This window comes from Lutra lutra, chromosome 1 (assembly GCF_902655055.1).
Source record: "Lutra lutra chromosome 1, mLutLut1.2, whole genome shotgun sequence".
Lineage (NCBI taxonomy): Eukaryota > Metazoa > Chordata > Mammalia > Carnivora > Mustelidae > Lutra > Lutra lutra.
The window spans coordinates 155,584,861-155,602,333 of record NC_062278.1 but is presented as its reverse complement, the minus strand read 5'-3'; the positions used below and the strand labels follow the sequence as shown (position 1 = coordinate 155,602,333).

General features: G+C 44.0%; 1 protein-coding gene across 3 annotated transcripts in view; it reads left to right on the top strand.

Annotated features, from left to right (window-relative positions):
• The window catches only part of CTDSPL (CTD small phosphatase like), a 117,172-nt gene that overhangs the window by 85,458 nt on the left and 14,241 nt on the right, over positions 1-17,473 (top strand). For 2 of the 3 annotated variants that reach the window (XM_047740678.1, XM_047740695.1), the window contains exons 3-5: positions 5,777-5,809; positions 12,800-12,901; positions 16,212-16,268. In XM_047740678.1, the coding sequence (XP_047596634.1) occupies positions 5,777-5,809; positions 12,800-12,901; positions 16,212-16,268 (192 nt within the window). The remainder of the gene's footprint in view (positions 1-5,776; positions 5,810-12,799; positions 12,902-16,211; positions 16,269-17,473) is intronic. The other variant, XM_047740687.1, reaches the window with a different exon arrangement.

Sequence of the window (17,473 nt, the reverse complement as noted above, 5' to 3'; positions counted from 1 at the left end):
CAATAATATTGAAAGCCAGAAGACTATGAGAGAAAAATGTACAGATTCCTGGGAGAGAATTCCAGACCAAAAATTCTATATGTAGCCAAGATACCATTTATCTATCAAAGCAAAGGAAGTACATTTTCAGACATGTGATGATTCAGAGAGAGGACAAAAAAAAATCTGGGTGAGATTGATCTTCTGTTATGATATAATTATAGAAAATGTAGGAATAAATATAACTATCAGGAATAGAACTGTAACAAGCAGCACAGTTAGAAAATAGATCCTCATTAGAGCCCCATGTCAGGCTCTGTGGTGAGCGTGGAGCCTGCTTGGGATTCTCTCTCTCCCTCTCCCTCTCCCTACTTGCTCACTTGCTCTCTCTCTCTCTCTCTCTCACACACACACACACACACACACACATCTTTTTTTAAAAAGAGAGAAAGAAAGAAAACAGATCCTCAGAATGTACAAGGAGTGAGAGGAGAAACGGGCAGAAATGTAAACAAGCCATCAAAATTAAGAAGAGGAAAAAAAGAACAAACAACATAAACAGTAAACTTAACATAAAAGTAGGCATGAAACCTAGTTCAATGAACCAAATTCTCCTGACAAAGGACCAAGACTGTATCAGATTGGCTTGACAAATTCATCTGTATGCTGTTTCCAAGAATAGACCTGTATCAGATAGGAACAATTTTGGCAGCAAGTAAAAGAAAACTGACAAATAACAGCTTAAACAAATAGGGGATTATTTTTTCACATAAAAGGCCTGAGTCTAGCAGTTGCTCGGGTTAGTTTAGGGGCCTGATGATGCCATCAAAGGGACCCAGGTTCTGTTCTGTTCTTCTGTCTCTCCATTTTTCCATTCCACCATCGCTGGGGGGGTTGCTTTCATCCTCACTCTTGTTTTTATCTCAAAGTCGCAAGCTTCAGATAGCATATCCATGTTGAAGGGAAGAAGAGAGGGAAGAGTAGCACTACCCATGCCTCTCCCTCTTGTAGAAAGTAAATGCTTTCACAGAAAACCCCAGGGAACTTCCACTTAGGCTGATTGGCTAGAACTTTGTCACATGGCTACCCTGCAGCCACAGGGGAGGCCCAAAACAGGAAGGATTTAGACTGGCTTATTCTGCCCTCAACAGAGTCAGAGCTCTTCCATAGAGGAGAAGGGAGGATTGACTGCTGAGTAGATATACTAGTCAGTGTGGGTTCAGTTTTGCTGTAGTAACAACCCCCAGACCTCAGAGGCTTAAAACAATAAAAGTGTATTTTTCACTCATGCGCATGTTTAGCATCGAGTAGGTGGGCCCTCTCCTCGGTGGCACTTGTCCAGGAGATACTGAGAATGTGAGCCACATACGTTATTCACATTTTTCTAGTAGCCTCATTTTAAAACTATTTTTTTAAAAAGGTGAACTCAAGTTTAATCATATATTTTATTTAACCAGAGCTATCCAAAATTATATTTCAACCTGTAATCAATAGAAAAAAAGTATCAGTGAGATAAAATTTATATTCTTTTTATCTTACTAATTCTTCAAAATCTGATGTCTAGATATTTTATACTTATAGCGTGCCTTCCTTTGTACTAACTACCTTAGACCGGCTCAGTAACCATCAGTGACCTGTAGCTACCATCATCAGATTACCTAACCCACCTTCTCCTCATTCATGGACTACACTGGGGAAGGCCCTATCTCTTCACTTCTGTCATTGTCACAGCAGGGAAAAGGGAATGTGGTAAATCACACTAACTCTTAAAGCTTTCACTCAGAAGTAGCTTACATCTTATTGGCCAAAGCAATTGATGGAACTACCCCTAACTTCAGGGAGCAGGGAATTGCAATCCTACCAAGTACCCAGAAGGAAAACTGGAATTATTTGGATAACAGTGCTGATTGCTGTTACAGTAGGTGGCTACTAGTTTGTGACATCTAATAGTGATTTTAAGAAGGTGGGAAATAGATGGGCAAAATGTAAAAAGCGGGGCGTCTGGGTGGCTCAGTGGGTTAAAGCCTCTGCCTTTGGCTCAGGTCATGATCCCAGGGTCCTGGGATCAAGCCCCGCGTTGGGCTCCCTGCTCAGGCAGAGCCTGCTTCTCCCTCTCCTGCTCCCCCTGCTTGTGCTCGCACTCTCTCTGTCAAATAAATAAATACAAATCTTTAAAAAAAAAAACTTAAAAAAAAATACAGCAAACTACATATGAAAATCTTTGGCAGTTCCTGGCTAATGCGATATGACAAGAAAACGAGGGGCCCCTGAGGGGCTCAGTCCTTAAGTGTCTGCCTTCGGCTCAGGTCATGATCCTAGGGTCCTGGGATCAAGCCCTGCATCAGGCTCCCTGCTCAGTGGAATCAGTGGAAAGCCTGCTTCTCTCTCTTCCACTCCCCCTACTTGTATTCCCCCTCTCGTTCTCTCTCTCTCTCTTTCTGCCAAATAAATAAATAAATTTTTTTTTTAAAAAGAACGCCAAAAAAAACCTGAAACACTTGGTGTAAATATAAAAAAATTGGAAATTAGTTTTATTTGCATATGACATGATTATTTACATAGAAAACCCAAATACTTCAAAAATAGAATCATTGAAAGGTTTTGCTATGGTCCTCTTATATATGAAAAAATCTGCCATGTTTCTAGATAAGATTTAAATATATATAGAAGAATTGATATCTAAGAATAGGTGAGAAAATTTGGGGGAAAAATAATGAAAGATAAGTTGCTTTAGCAGATGAAGCCCTATTACATTGGCACAGAAAAATATATTAGTGGAATTTATATGGTGAGATTCTACTATAAACCCTCTTGCAGCCCCAGATTCTAATATGTTCCCCCAGTGTGCTTTCCTCATACTCTGTCTCCCCCAATTTGAAAATAATTTTAGAGAATCTTTAGAGCCTCACTATTAGCAAAAGGACCATGGTTGGTACCCTAGGTATGTAGAGGATAAAAGAGATGAATCACTGCTGTCATAGTAAAAGCTCTATTTAAAATTAGTATTTGCCAGGGCACCTGGCTGGCTCAGCTCAGTCAGGCTGATCTTGGGGTTGTGAGTTTGAGCCCCACGTTGGGTGTAGAGATTACTTAAAAATAAAATCTTTTAAAAAATAAATAAAAATAGTACTTGCCTCGATGAAATGCCATGAGACAATGGTGGTGCAGCCCCAACAGGTTTTCTGGAGTGGCTGGCTGTATATAGGGGAGAATAACGGCGTTTGAAGGCAGTTCCTTTGGCAGAGCTGAGCTGGACTCAGTGTTCATTCATAGACTTCCTTCACTTAATATTTATCAAAATGGCTGTTTAAAGAATAGAATTAACTCTGAGGGCACCTGGGTGGCTCAGTGGGTTAAGCCTCTGCCTTCGGCTCAGGTCATGATTCCAGGGTCCTGGGATCGAGCTCCGCATCGGGCTCTCTGCTCAGCAGGGAGCCTGCTTCCCTCTCTCTCTCTTCCTGCCTCCCTGCCTACTTGTGATCTCTGTCTGTCAAATAAATAAATAAAATCTTAAAAAAAAAAAAAAAAAGAATAGAATTAACTCTGAGTAATGCATCATTTGCACTAACACTTGACTATTCAGTCTGTAAGACCAGACCCCACAGAACGAACCAGGGTCGAAGTGGGGCAGCCCAGGCCTGGAGGAGGACCCTCTGCCCTCCCTCTCATTCAGCTTCGTCTGGAACACAGAGCCCAGGCCATAAGTTGTGGAACCAGATTCAAGGCCCGACTCTTCTGCTGGCCTCCAGCTCTCCCTGCCTCTTGGAACTCAGCAGGCCAGAGGCAGAGGGAAGGTTGTGGGTGGAATGCTATGGGTGGCCCCTAGGGTTCTGTCCACCCTACATATTCGCTTGAGCCTGGAGAAACGCTTCCGCAGCAGTGGCCGAGAGCAGCAGCTGTCGCCACCATCACACTTACAACCTGGACCTGCAGGTCAGTTGCCTAAGATAAACAGTTCCAAGGCCCTGGCCAGAGGCAAGAAGAAGTCAGCATCCAAAGGACCCCAGTGACCAGGACCATGGAGGACTTTCTCAGACAGAGGGCAGAGTAAAGGGATAGCAGGACACACTAATGTATGCATACCCCATCACACACACACACACATACATGCAAACTTCCAGGGTGATTTTCCTGCCCAAATATGTGGCCAGAGGAGCATCTTTGGTCCTAGCCCTTCAGATATTTGTTACTCTTAGCTCTCCCTTCACTGATGCACTCGTCTTGTCTGAAGATGCATCTGTGTGGAGGGGCTGTTTGCAGCCTCCACTGGTGCAACGGTTCTCACTTGGAGATGATTTCCCTCCCTAGGGCACACTTGACTATGTCTGGAGACATTTTCGATTGTCACTACTGGGCATTGTACTGGCATCCAGTGGGTAGAGGCCAGGGATGCTGTCGAGCATCCTACAACCCTCAGGATAGCACTCCCAGCAGAGTTATCAGGCCCAGAACATTGGTAGCCCTGGGGTTGAGAAACCCTCCTCTGTAGTGGGCCAGTGGGCCTGTGAGCTTCTGGTTAAAGTCTCCCCACAAAGAGCAGGTGTTGGGAGTAACATTACTTAAGAGCTTTGGAAATGAACTTCTCTGCGCAAGTCCTTAAAAACTAGGATTGGATTTGATTGTGCCTTCCTGTTGGAGAGCAGCACAGATCTGCCTTGAATAATGGCAGAAGGGGTTTAGAACCTGAAGACAAGTCCCAAGTGTCCTGAAAAAGGAAAGAGCGTCAAGGTGGCCTTGAGAGGGAACAGTAGTTGCTATCACACTGCAGAGGTGGTAACTAGGGCTACAGACAATCAGGAAGTTGGTAAATGGCGCTTAGAGTCAGAGCAGAGCTCTGAAAGGTACCAGCCAGCTGTTGACAGTCAGGTTTGACCCCTTCCCATGAGAGCCTTGTTGCCAGTGAGCCCCTCAGTAAAGATGGACATACTGTTCACAAATCCTTTGGTGTCAGAGACTGGAAACAGTGTGTCTCTCCACCAGGAACTGTGATGCTACTCTTCATTGCCTCCTGTCACACCATCTAAAAAAGAAGAAACGCAGAAACTGGAAATGCTCAGTGGAGATAACAGAGAGAATGTGTTATTTTATTAGCATTTCGTAATGTTGCTCAAATGAAATGTTTCCATCAACCAGCTTTGGAATGGCTGGCATTCGGAGGCTGAGGAATGGGTGAGGCCCCACCTTGGGGCCTGGATTTTCTTAACCCTCCCTGTGAGTACAGGTTTTGTTCCCCTTAAAGGGAACACTGTCTCCACGCCTGTGGCCTCAGGGGCAACCTCTTGAGCTTTGCCTTGTCCCCTCTGCCCAGTCCTCCTTTAGAAGAAGACCAGGAGAGGCCAGGGGCTTCTTCCTAACCTGATAAACTAGCCTTCCTTTCCCTGCGTGCTGTATTGACTTGATGCTTAGTCTTCTTAGGGAAAGACTTGCTTAAAAGAATAAGCCAGTTATTAGAGGGATTAATGGATCAAAGTAATATATGGGCTTTGTTTTTATTTTTCAATTAAGGATTAAATTCCTGGGAGTAAGGGAGGCACCATTTAAATAAACAAGATTAATGAGCCTCAGGAACCGAGCCTTGGTTTGTCAGGGGAGGGAGTATCTGGGAGGCACAGTGGAGCCCAGTGCCCTGACTGGAAAATCTGTGGGTTCCTCCTGTTCATTAAATACCACTAAGGTGAGAGAACAGGAAATCATAGGGCTGCTGTACTCAAGAGTGCTTTGAAGTTTCTTTTGAGCATATGATCTACTTATTTCTCTTCAAACCTGACAATGATTTCTTTTTTTTCTTTTTCCTTAGGGTGACCAGAGGCAGGTCATTCCCATACCAAGTGTATGTATATTTATCCAATTTTATTCAAATATTCATAGAATCTTGTAGCTTTGGGCCTACTGATATAAAAGATATTTTGTAATGTTTTTGCATATGTTGAGTTTAGCATGTGATATAAACAGCTCTGTTCTGTTAAAAAATGAAGCTGCATTTTAAACTGTGAGCAGGAGGTTCTGTACAGAGTTTCCTTTCTCAGGAACAACAGGGGAACTAGCATCTACTAACCAACTTCTCACCTTTCCTTTCTTTCAGCAAAGGGCCTCCAGGCTAATAAGCTAAGGCAGCCTGCTACACTTCCCCACCACAGCCCCTCAGCCCCAACTCCATAGCCCAAGAGAACATGCTTTTGCCCAGACATAGGCTTTTACGGCAGGCGCTCTCCCAGTGGGCTTGGTGAGCCCGTGGGCCGGCCATTTCTGACTTACTCAGCAGTGTTGGTGGCTTGGCCCTCCCTGGCTCTGAGACCAGAAAAAAAAAATTGCCCCAGTTGTATTCCCTGAACTTGCAGGACTCACCCCGACTCCTACAGGCTGGCTTTGCTCTAACTCTGTTCCAGCTGGACACTCCCTTGGACCACCACTTCTCTTTTCAGCCCTGGGATTTGGAAGAGTAGCTGCCCTAGTGTTCAGCACAGGCTGGGCCCCCACCCTGCCCCGGACAACCGCTGTCCCCACTGTTCCTGCTCTGATAGCAGAACCACTTTGCCCGGGGCCAGACAGCAAGAAACAGACCAGGGACTGACTCAGAAGAAACTTTCCTTGAGATGTCTTTGTCAAACAAGACCATTGAAACAGCCCTGTGTCCTTAGAGAACTGGGTTTTAAAAGATATCCGTAAATGGATACTTTTATCCATAAAGTGTCTCTGATTCAAATTGTTTGACTCAAATCTGTTCATCTAACTTTCCTGGACTTCTTCACATATTATCTGGGAACATCCAGACACAACTTTGAGAAAAACTGGTGCTATGGGTGTATCACAGGTAAGGGGAAAGCTGCTGTCAGAAGTAGTACATTGCCCCCCAATTTTTTGAAAATTTCATTTTTCTCAGACTTCAGCTCTGCATTAACTAGTTTTAAGGGTTTGTGAGATGGTTCTGACTTGGCCAGCACGGCTGGAGGTTGCACTTTGTCAGGAAAACTGACTTTAACCCAAAAAAATGGATCAAGCAGCAGGACCTCTTATCCAGTGTTTGAGTGGGATACCCAGTGGATTGATACCAGAGGTGTCCTTTTAACCTTTATACAGAGTAGTTTCAAACATTTTTCCTGCAAAGTTACCTATGTTAAGCAGGTGACAGCAGCTTTCCCCTTATCTGCGATACTCCCATAGCGCTGGTTTTTCTCAAAGTTCATTAAGTGCCAAACCAAGCATTTCTCAGGATAGAATTCTACTGAGGAAAATGACCCTTTCCCCACAAATTTTGACACATTCTAGAATCCCAGAATGAAATAGCCAAGGGGAAAAAGTTCCCTTGTATAATTTAGTGCAGGGTTAGATCAGTAAACTGCTGACTCCTTCCTACAAATGAGAGACTCTAGGTCAGGCCTTGTAAGTCTCTGAAATATCTTGCAGAAGAACAAAGCCTCACTAAAGTAACTTGCATCCCTGAATGATTTCCTCCAGAAGAGTAGATCTACTGATGGGCTCAGTATGATTTGCACTGCCTGCTTAGCATGCACAGCTGAACCCAAGTCCATCTGGAGGCCAGCTCAGCCTCAGAATTTGAGACTTGGGATCCCCTGCGGAATCTGTACCCACCTGTCAAGGCTGCACTTCGCATTAACAGAGTAGCCCTGCCCTTTCTGGGTCACAGGGGACTGGTCAGGGAGCCTGTGCAAGCTTGGGGTGCTATATCATGGGAAATATGAAAATCCAGGCTTGTGCTAATCCCAAACCAGAGCCTCTAGCCTCCTGAAAGCTGTTCCAGGCCCTGAAGGTGAAAGGTGCCCTCAAGCCTGTGGGTGCCCAGACTAATTCCAGCTGGAGCCCCCCCTCCATTTCTGCTTCCCCCCATACCCATCTTGTTTCATTTTCATGCTACTCTGTTTACATGTGCAGCTTTGGTCTTTTGGTTTTTTACTAAGCAATAATTGAAGCTCATAGTTTTAAAAAATAAAGAATAAAGCAGAAAGAAAAAAAAATTCCCCACGTGGTTCCACTCCCTGTAATAACAACTTTCAATATTTGTTATGGATTCTTCCAGAAATCTAAATAAACACTACTTGTTTAGATTATTAATATCAGATCTTTTTTTCTAATATAAACATTTAATGCTATAAAGTTATCTCTAAGGGGTGCTTTGGTGGCTCAGTCATTAAGTATCTGCCTTTGGCTCGGGTCATGATCCCGGGGTCCTGGGATCAAGCCCTGCATCAGGCTCCCTGCTTGGCAGGAAGCCTGCTTCTCCCTCTCCCACTCCCCTTGCTTGTGTTCCCTTTCTCTCGCGCTCTCTCGCTCTCTTAAATAAATAAATAAAATCTAAAAAAAAAAGTTATCTCTAAGACTTTATCTACATCCCCCAAATTTTATGTTGTATTTTTCAGTTTTGTTCACACAAATAAGGAATTTGCAAGATGTTTTTTGCTTTAAACAATATACCTTGAACCTCTTTCCAAATATTCGTGCATTGTGAGTGATCTACCTCCTTCTTTCACTTGTCCTTCGTGGCATTTACTTTGTTTCTTCTTCTGGACTATTGCAAATACTTGGAATATTCCTATGCACGTATGTTTATGGACCTGAGTTACAGCATCTGTTGTGATCCTTTCCTAATTGTGGAAATGCTAGATCAAAGGATATCTCTTACATTCTGGGTAGATTAAAGCCAGATTGTCCTCTGAAAGCCTAATTTATGTTCCCCCCAGGAGTGTGTGGGATTGCCCATTCCCTTACCAAAAATGATGATAATCAAATATTTAATCTTTGCTGATCTGTAAGTGAAGAATGGTATATTGATTCATAGCTCTGATTTGCATTTCTTTATGAATGAGGATGAATATTTTTTCACAAGTTTATTATTTATATGTCTTTCTTCTTCCCTGCTAATTTCTTCTGGATGTTGTTCTGTTACCTTTTTCAATTTCAAGGAAATTAGGACTTTCCCCCAAATTTATGGTATATCTTTTGGCCTTGGTTATAATCATTTTGGCCACAAAAAAGTTTAATTTTATATAGGCAAATGCGTTAATCTTATCCTTTATGACTCCAGAATTTTATGTCATGCTCTTAGAAAGATCTCCCCACTCTATCACTGTGAGCCGTATTTTCTCCTAGTACTTTAATGGTTTTATCTCTACACTGAAATCTGTGACCCATCTAGAATTCATGTTGGTGGAAGGCGTGAAGTAATGATTCAGCTTTATTTCCTTTTCCAAGTGGCAGGGCAGTTGTCTCAATACCATTTATTGATTAATCCAGCTTTTATACCCCTCTTGAAAATGACATCTTTATCTGGATTTGACAGTAAACATTCCACTCAGTAACTTTGGCCTCCTAGATGTAAGCTGGGATTTGTGGCCCTCCACACATCTTACTGGAAGCCTTCGTGGGCTGTTCAGTGAAAGCCAGATATTGAAGGGTAAGGAAAAGAAGCAGAGGGACGGGTTGAGAACCCCCTGAAGGTTGGGTGGTCATGGCTGAAGGTGAGCACCCAGATGCTTCAGCCCCAGCGAGGAATGGGGCTGTGAGCCGATTCCTCCCGTGCCCGCTCTCGCATGAATCTCACTCCACCCTGACACCCACCACACGTGGTTGCAGTGCAGCTGAGCCGTAAAAGTGCTGAAAGGGGAGAAGAGAAACGTGTTTACTAATGGTGTCTGCTGTTTACCTGAGCTTTTAGTAAACAATAGCATACTTTTTTCTACCAAACCTTATGAAGAACCCATCGGCGGAAACAACGATTGGAATGAAAGACAGCCTAGGGTTTCCTTCGCCCCCTCCCGCGGAGGCCCTGAGATCTCTGCCCTCAGCTCTGTGGCTGAGGGAGCACATCAGGTGAACTCTGAGCCTGAGGACTCTTATGGACAAAAACGCCAATCTGATGTGCCAAGAAGAGAGTGAGTAGGGTGGTACTCGAAAGAACCTTAGAGTTAACTGTTCCTGGCTGCCAGTTTACTACCAAGGATGGGAAATTCCAGACCTCTCTCCAGGAAGAGAACTGGAATGAATGCCCTTCCCAAACCTTGGGTGGCAAGCCAAGGTTCCTTCCTTCTCCCCTCCCCCACCATGTTTGCCCCCTGTCTCCACCCCATCCATCCCCCTGGCAATGTCCTCCATGTGCTTTGGAGCAAGAGAGCCAGCTCTTCTTGATAGAACTGGTGTTCCTCTGTTCTCCGGTTCTGTGATGGCCTGAGAGGAAATTTGCCTCAGGGCGTTTTTATTTACTAATTCAAGCATCACCTGAACAGATCAGTTGAAGTAACAAAGCACTATTGCGATTCTGTACGGTCCTTGCATGTACCAAGGACACAGCTGTCCAGAAGAATTCTTACCAGTGGTCTGAAGAATTTGCATTAGTCTAAAGCCAAGCTCTCAAGAAGCTGTATGTACTTAGGAAGCGGGCTGAGGATTAATGGAACCCTCCCGGCCCATTGCCCCCCAGCCCGGCCTTGCTCTCTGCAGCACAAATGCTAGATCTGTGGCTTGCTTAAGAGGACTCTCACCCTTCTCCCTCTTTTCTCTCTTTCGGTAGTACTGTGAGGCCTTTTCTGTACTGTTAGCTCAAAGAATGCTTGCAAAGTGTGGGTTAAATATGCTAAGAAAGTAATTTTTTATTCTCAGGTTTGGAAAATAACTGAGCCACTTTTGGCAGATCTTTGATGTTTTCAGATCTGCTAGGGATAGAATTTCTAGAGCCTTATTTTCCAGGCTAGCAATTACATAAAGTGAAAATGTTGTTTAGTATATAAACGCATTGAGAAAGGACTGGACAGATATACACTGAACTAAGAAGAGGGGCACCTGGGGAGAGGAATGGGGAAAAGGGAAATAGTTGTCTGTTACATGTCTGTATTCTTTACAATGAGAATGTGTTTTTATTACATAATTGTGTAATCAAAAATTAAAACAAATTTTATTCTAGTCCCAGGCATGCTTTCTGCTATGGCCCCAACAACAGAAATAACTCAGATCCTCTTTATTATGTTCGGTTACAGAGCTCATTGTGCCCTGCCTTTTTAAAACGCTTTTGCAAAACTTCTTGCAAGTTTAATTTTTCCAGCCACCTGCTTGCTTGCTGGTTTATAATGGAGGACAGAGTCCTTTCTAGGACTCCAGATCCCATGCCCTGTGTCTAAGGCACATCTCCCAGGCCACTTACAGTATTGGGTGAGATATACTGCTTGGTGAACTTTAATTAGAGCCAAGGGAGTTGGAGGCCATGAAGGCTTTTTCTTCTGGATGATGCTGGACAGGAGGAAATACCCACACTCTGGAGGAAGCCCCTGTAGAATTAGAACTACCACACGCAGCCTCACCCCACCAGCCCGGACAAGGTGGTCATCACACTTGCAGATTTACCTGCCCTGTCGACTTCCTGTGTTACATTCACTACTGAAGCAGCAAAGTCCAGAATTAACTCTGGATCCTTGACTTATATTCACTTTAACCTCCCCCCACGATCAGAAAAAGGAAATACCCATTGAAAAGGGAATAATTCTTGATTTCTTTTTTTTCTTTTGTCTTGTTTTTTTTTGTTTGGGGGGTTTTTATTTGTTTTAAAAATCGAAATTGTCTGTTCTTCAGTGGCTAGGGACACCTTTTTTGTTGTGTTTTGTTTTGCACTAAATATTGAACAGAGAGAGCTTGACCTTCCCAGGATAGAAAATTAGCTGTTTAACACTAGCTACGAACACCACAAAGTAAACTAAGAAACTTCAGTCATTTCAAGAATGAGGCAAGGCCCAAAGAAATAAATCTAAATCAAGAAGGAGGTTGGCTGAAGATACCTGGCCGTTTATTAGCTCTTTACAACCTCTTTATCATAAGATTAGATTCAGCCACTACCAAGACATAAATAGGTTTTCTGATTAGCACACAGCATGTGGATTGAAGTAGAACGTCCAGACACTGAGAATCCAATGGGTAGCAGTGTCACGCTCACTCAGTGTGAATACTACCGTGGAGCAGACCCCAGACAGAGCACTTTACCTCGACCACTTTTACTTCTGTTTCCTGTTACTGAAACTCACTTTGGTTTGCATTTTGCTGGTGGGTCTATAGGTACTCTTCAAGTTCCTGAAAGTTTTAGTCATTAAAACAAAACACACTGTGGTTCCTGTATAGCTTTAAAATATACTTCTGTAACACGGTGAATTTCAGACAGAATATGACCCCAGTAAATGGGCCTGGAAGTAGAAGAGTAGCTAGTAGGATCTAACATTTGTTTTTGCGTAGCCCATTTTAACTATTACAGTAGCCGCCATATATGTGCCAGGCAGAATGCTGGGGGCTTTACCACAGTTAGAGCCGATAACAACCTTCCATGGTAGGTGTTACTATCCCAACTCACTGCCAAGAAAGAGACAGAGTTGATACTTGGACCCTGGCTTGTCTGGTTCCAAAGCCAAGGCCTTCAAATAGCCATTCAGACAATGGCACAATATTTGTTAAAACTTCAGTGGCAAACGACCCAGTCCTATTGTTTTTAATAAAATTCCGTGATGGGGGGTGGCTCAGTTGTTAAGTGTCTGCCTTTGGCTCAGGTCATGATCCCAGGGTCCTGGGGTCAAGCTCCACATCGGGCTCCCTGCTTGGCGAGAAGCCTGCTTCTCCTTCTCCCACTCCCCCTGCTTGTGTTCTCTCTCTCACTGTGTCTCTCTCTGTCAAATAAATAAAATCTAAAAAAAAAAAAAATTCTGTGATGTGCTTAATCAGGCATATAAACGTTTGATCTCATTTAACCCTTATTGATATAATATATTATAAAGGCATTGGTTTGTCTTTTACATAAAGGTAAAAATACTGTTTTGTTTTGTTTTTTTCATTTTAGCCCCCAGCTAAATACCTCCTTCCAGAGGTGACGGTGCTTGACTATGGAAAGAAATGTGTGGTCATTGATTTAGATGAAACATTGGTGCACAGTTCATTTAAGGTAAATCAACAAAGAAAGCCATCCATGATCTTCGTGATTCCGTCACAGTTGTATTGGAAAGGGAAAATAAAAATGATGACATTTTGTGGCTGTTGGTGTAGAACTTCCCTGTGCATGAAGAAATACCAAGAACATTTGCTTATTAACTCTGGTGAACATTAACTCGAGTAGTTGACTGTTCCATAGTTAGTTTGGGGGAAAATGCTGGGCTGCCAGTGTCACTAAGACCTCATTCTTACTTATGAGAGTAGAGTTTTCCAACCCTCCAACCCATGCAGAAGTATTGTTCGGGTGGCAAAAGGCAGTCAGTACCCTGTGCCTCAGGACACTGCTGTGTATTTGTCAAGGTAGCCAGAGTGCTCTATGTTTTATTGGGCAGGGCAGGAGAGGCACTGTTAAACTGTCAAGCAACCTGCTATCTTGGGAGTTTTCCCAGACCAGTTCTTGAAAGATGTCCAACTCTGAAGAAGACTTCCAGAGTGACAGCATCTGGGATTTGAGCTTTTTCATGAGAAGAGGTTGCTGGGTGTTTTGGTTTTTGTGTGTGTGTGTGTGTGTTTTTTTTTATAAACGTCATAGTTCAATGAGTATCCATCCACAAGCACGACTTCTCTCCTGAAAGGGGCGGGGCTTTAGTGATGTCACAGGAAGCATCACACCACCGGCTTCCTTCCGTCCGTCCCTTTCCTCACTGCACTCCTTGCCAGAATGACAGCAAAAATTACAGATTCCCAGAGGGCGACCATGTGGGAACAGCTGTGGCTACACTATTAAGAAGTGACTTTGTGAACCATTTTTCCATTTTTTGAAATGAAACAAGTTGTTTACAAGAGGCAAATGATGGAAAGGTTTGGGAATAGGAGGTTCCATGGGAAGAAGTAGGATCCTGGTCCTACTTTCCCTTGGGGTATTTCTGGAGATGAAACTGCTGCACTATCACTGGCCAGTTAGACCCCATTCCTCCTTTTATCCCCAGCCCTCAACTCCCCTTGCTTTGCTGAGAGATGTGAAGGCACCACCCATGGTGGGGTATGTGTCTCACGTGAACCACAGTCATTCCCTGACTATTGTATTGGGAAGTGGAATTGACCCATCAAATTGACCCGAAGACCTTTCTGTCAGAAACACCCTCCTTGTGCCTGCTTCTCACTGAACAGAAGCCTTCCTTAACAAGACAAGGCCAGGCAGTTGTCTGTGAGTCCTTTGGGAAAGTGGAGCAGGTGCCACACTTACTCTAGCAATGGGAAATGACCTGCCTAGCCACTGCGGCCTGGAGGTGTTACTTCCTTCCCCAGCAGCTTGAGGGCCCTTCCAGGATTGGTCCTGTGGCAGTCATGACCTTGTGCCCCAGCTCAGCTCTGCGCAGCATCAGAAGCCTTTTCTTGCCTATGGGTAAGTCGCTCAGGACTTTTCAAATCCCTCAGGAGGAAAGTCCTTTGGAGCAGGGGTCATTTGCCATTTCAGCCTACATGGCTTCCTCCCAACACTGGCCAGACTGCCTGGGGTTACAGACAGTTCCTTCCTCCAAAGGCAGGCCTGCTCAGAGGGCATTATACCACAAGCTGATGGGAACAGCATCTCTTCATCTCTTTGCTCCCTGGCCTGCCTGTATTTGCAAGCAGGAAATTCTTTGTTGTGTGGGTTTTTTAATTCAAGTATACTGCACATACAGAGTTGTGTTAGTTTCAGGTACACGACATAATGATTCAGCAAAATTCTATATATTTCTCCGTGCTCATCAAGATACATGTCCTCTTAATCCCCTTTATCTGTTTCACCCATCCTCCCCTTCTCCCCTCTGGCAGCCACCTTTAGTGTATGGTTTTTAGTATTCTGGGCATTTCAGAGGCCTCTCCTTAAAAATATACAGTGGTACGACACACAGGCTCTTAAGCCCAGGGGAAGAACTGTGGCTTGGCATGGCCCACTTTACACCAGCACGTGAAAAGAGACTGAGGCTCAGGCTTGGTCCGAACTGGGGAACGGTTTTTCTCATGATATCACAATATGCTAATACCTTTTCAGAGTTTCTGCCTTCAATCTTGTGTTTTTTAGCATGATTTTGTATTTTCGTTATAGAATTATAAAATACCAAACTTATCATCCTTAGCCTTCCAACCACAGGAGTGAATAAATTGTAATCTTAAACCTCAGGTGCTCTACTGAGTCCTTAAGAACAGTTCTGCGATCTAGAATTTTCTACATTTTCAGTTTACTTATCAAAGAACAGTGTATGTGTGTTGTGATGGGCTTAAAGGCAGATCCCAGTTCAGATTCTGACCAGAGACTCGGTAATACACACCCCTGTCCACACTCCCTGCCCCCTGGCCACCACATACATGCTCTTCTCCCCATCTCTCTCCTACTTGTCCCAGGGGGTTGCGTTCTGATTCTCTGGGCCCTGTTCATCTGAGTAGTTTCCACCTCATTTATGGAATTCCATTAAGAACTGTATGTAAGCCCAGCGGTGACTTACACAGGCACTGCCAAAGTATATTTGGATTTTAAGTGTCATTAATATTGTCAAAGTGTTCTTTTAAGTATGCTGAAGTTTATGGGTGTGCTCGGCATTGTGTTACTTAGAACAGAGCAGTCTAGAGTGGGCTGGCTCTCCCCACTGCTCAGGCCAGGAGCTGGTGCTGGGCAAGGCTGAAATCACTGATGCTTGGGACCGATGGAGCCATGGGCACTCAATGGACCCATTACTATAGCTGTGGAAGAGAGGAGAAGCCGAGGTTGAGAGGGAAGGAGCCTGCCCACAGTCATGGCTTGTGGCCTCTGACTTCAGCCCCACGCCTCTGTGGCCCTGTTTTGTGTCCATGTGCTCAGCATCTCCTGCCGAGCAGCCCATCACAGGGCAGCCTGCATCTGTGGGTCCAGTGCAAATCATTCTCCCCCATGTAGCGCCATCCTTTGGGACCATCAGGCTCTCACCTTCTCCCCCTGGTGGCCAGCAGTGGTTCCGCACCATCCTGGCAGGGCTCTAGGCAAGAGTTGGGCTCTCTGAGAATCCCCATTCCCTGGCTAGGTTGCCCAATCCTTTGTTGTTTAGGCCAGGAAGATAATAGAGAGGTTGGACCAAGATGCTGAAAAGGTAAGGATACTTGGAACAGAAAAAAATGTGCTTTCCTGCTTGTGCTTAGGGAACCTGCTTGTGCTTTAAGGAACCAAAGCATACTTGAACATCCTTTGCCTGAACTGTTTTTTCCAATGATAAAAACATTGGTCCGGGCAAGCTTTATTCTTACTAAAGTTTCCAATTTTATTTTATTCTTTCAGATGTAGTAATTATCATTTCTTTTCTCTCTAGCCTATTAGTAATGCTGATTTTATTGTTCCGGTTGAAATCGATGGAACTATACATCAGGTAAGAAATCAAAGCTAAATCTGAGTTTCAATTAGCATTTTTTAGTAATTACATTTCCTGTGAACTTACACCTAAATTCCCATTTCATCAATAATTTTATGACTGAATCAAAAGGGAGCAGGCTTTGTAAAATAAATACAATGGTTTTCTGCTTTTTTTCACTCAGATGAATTTCTTTTGTACTGAGTTTATAAGGGAAACTAAAATCTGTAGATATTAGATGTGGTTGCAAGTTCAAATAGTTCTTTGATTTGATTCAGACTTTTAGAAGTGCCCATATCCCCCGCTGGCCTGGCTTGATGGTCTAATTAACTTCCTCATGTAAGTGCTCTTGGATACTCTCCTAGCAGGCAACAGGAAAATGCCACAAGTCACCCATTTATGGGCGAATCTTGGGAAAGGGTGTCCATTTCCAATGCCAGCCACTCCGGACTGATTTTTCACTCCTACATCGTGTTCTCCAGTGAATCTTTAGCAAAATCCCAACCCAGAGGATGAAGAGGAAAGGGTGTGTTTTCAGATCCGAAGGCAAATTTGAATAAAGATGCCCTAGTTAATTGGCATGCATCTTTGTTCTGGTATTTTTTCTCCTTATCTGCATGATGGTTCTCCAGGAATAGCTTCATTTATGAACATATTGGAACATTGTAGGAAAACTAGCCTTGGAGGTTGAGGAGTGGGGGAGATTTTTGTCAGGTTTTCCACAGGGATGGTCTGACCATCTTCCTTGTCAACCCCAGGGTCTTAAAGGGGCAGCCTCTGGCCGGATGTGTTTATATCCCAGGAAGGAAAATCTCTCTTGGTGCTTGAGCCATTTTAAAAGGATATCTTTCCTTAATGATGCCAGTCATCTCTTTGGCCTTTGAGGACAGGGTGTCAGAGTTGGTGATGACTTGGAAATGCTGGACCAGCCACCTCATTGTCCGGATGGGGAAACAGAGGCTCAGTCAGAGAAAGAGTTGGCTCAAGGTCATACAATGAGAAGAATTAAAATGAGACTTCTAGTCTTTTGCCTCCTGGCCCATGGCTCTTTACCTGATGCTCTAGTCCCTTCCCTCCCCTGCCAGGCAATCTTGCCAGGAAGCTGGCCCTGAGAAAGGCAGCTCCTCCCTAGTGTCTCCACATTTCATGCTTCTAAAAGCCATCAGGGAGCCAAAAGGCAGGCACTTGGGCATTTAACATTTGCAAAAGCATCAGCTGAATTA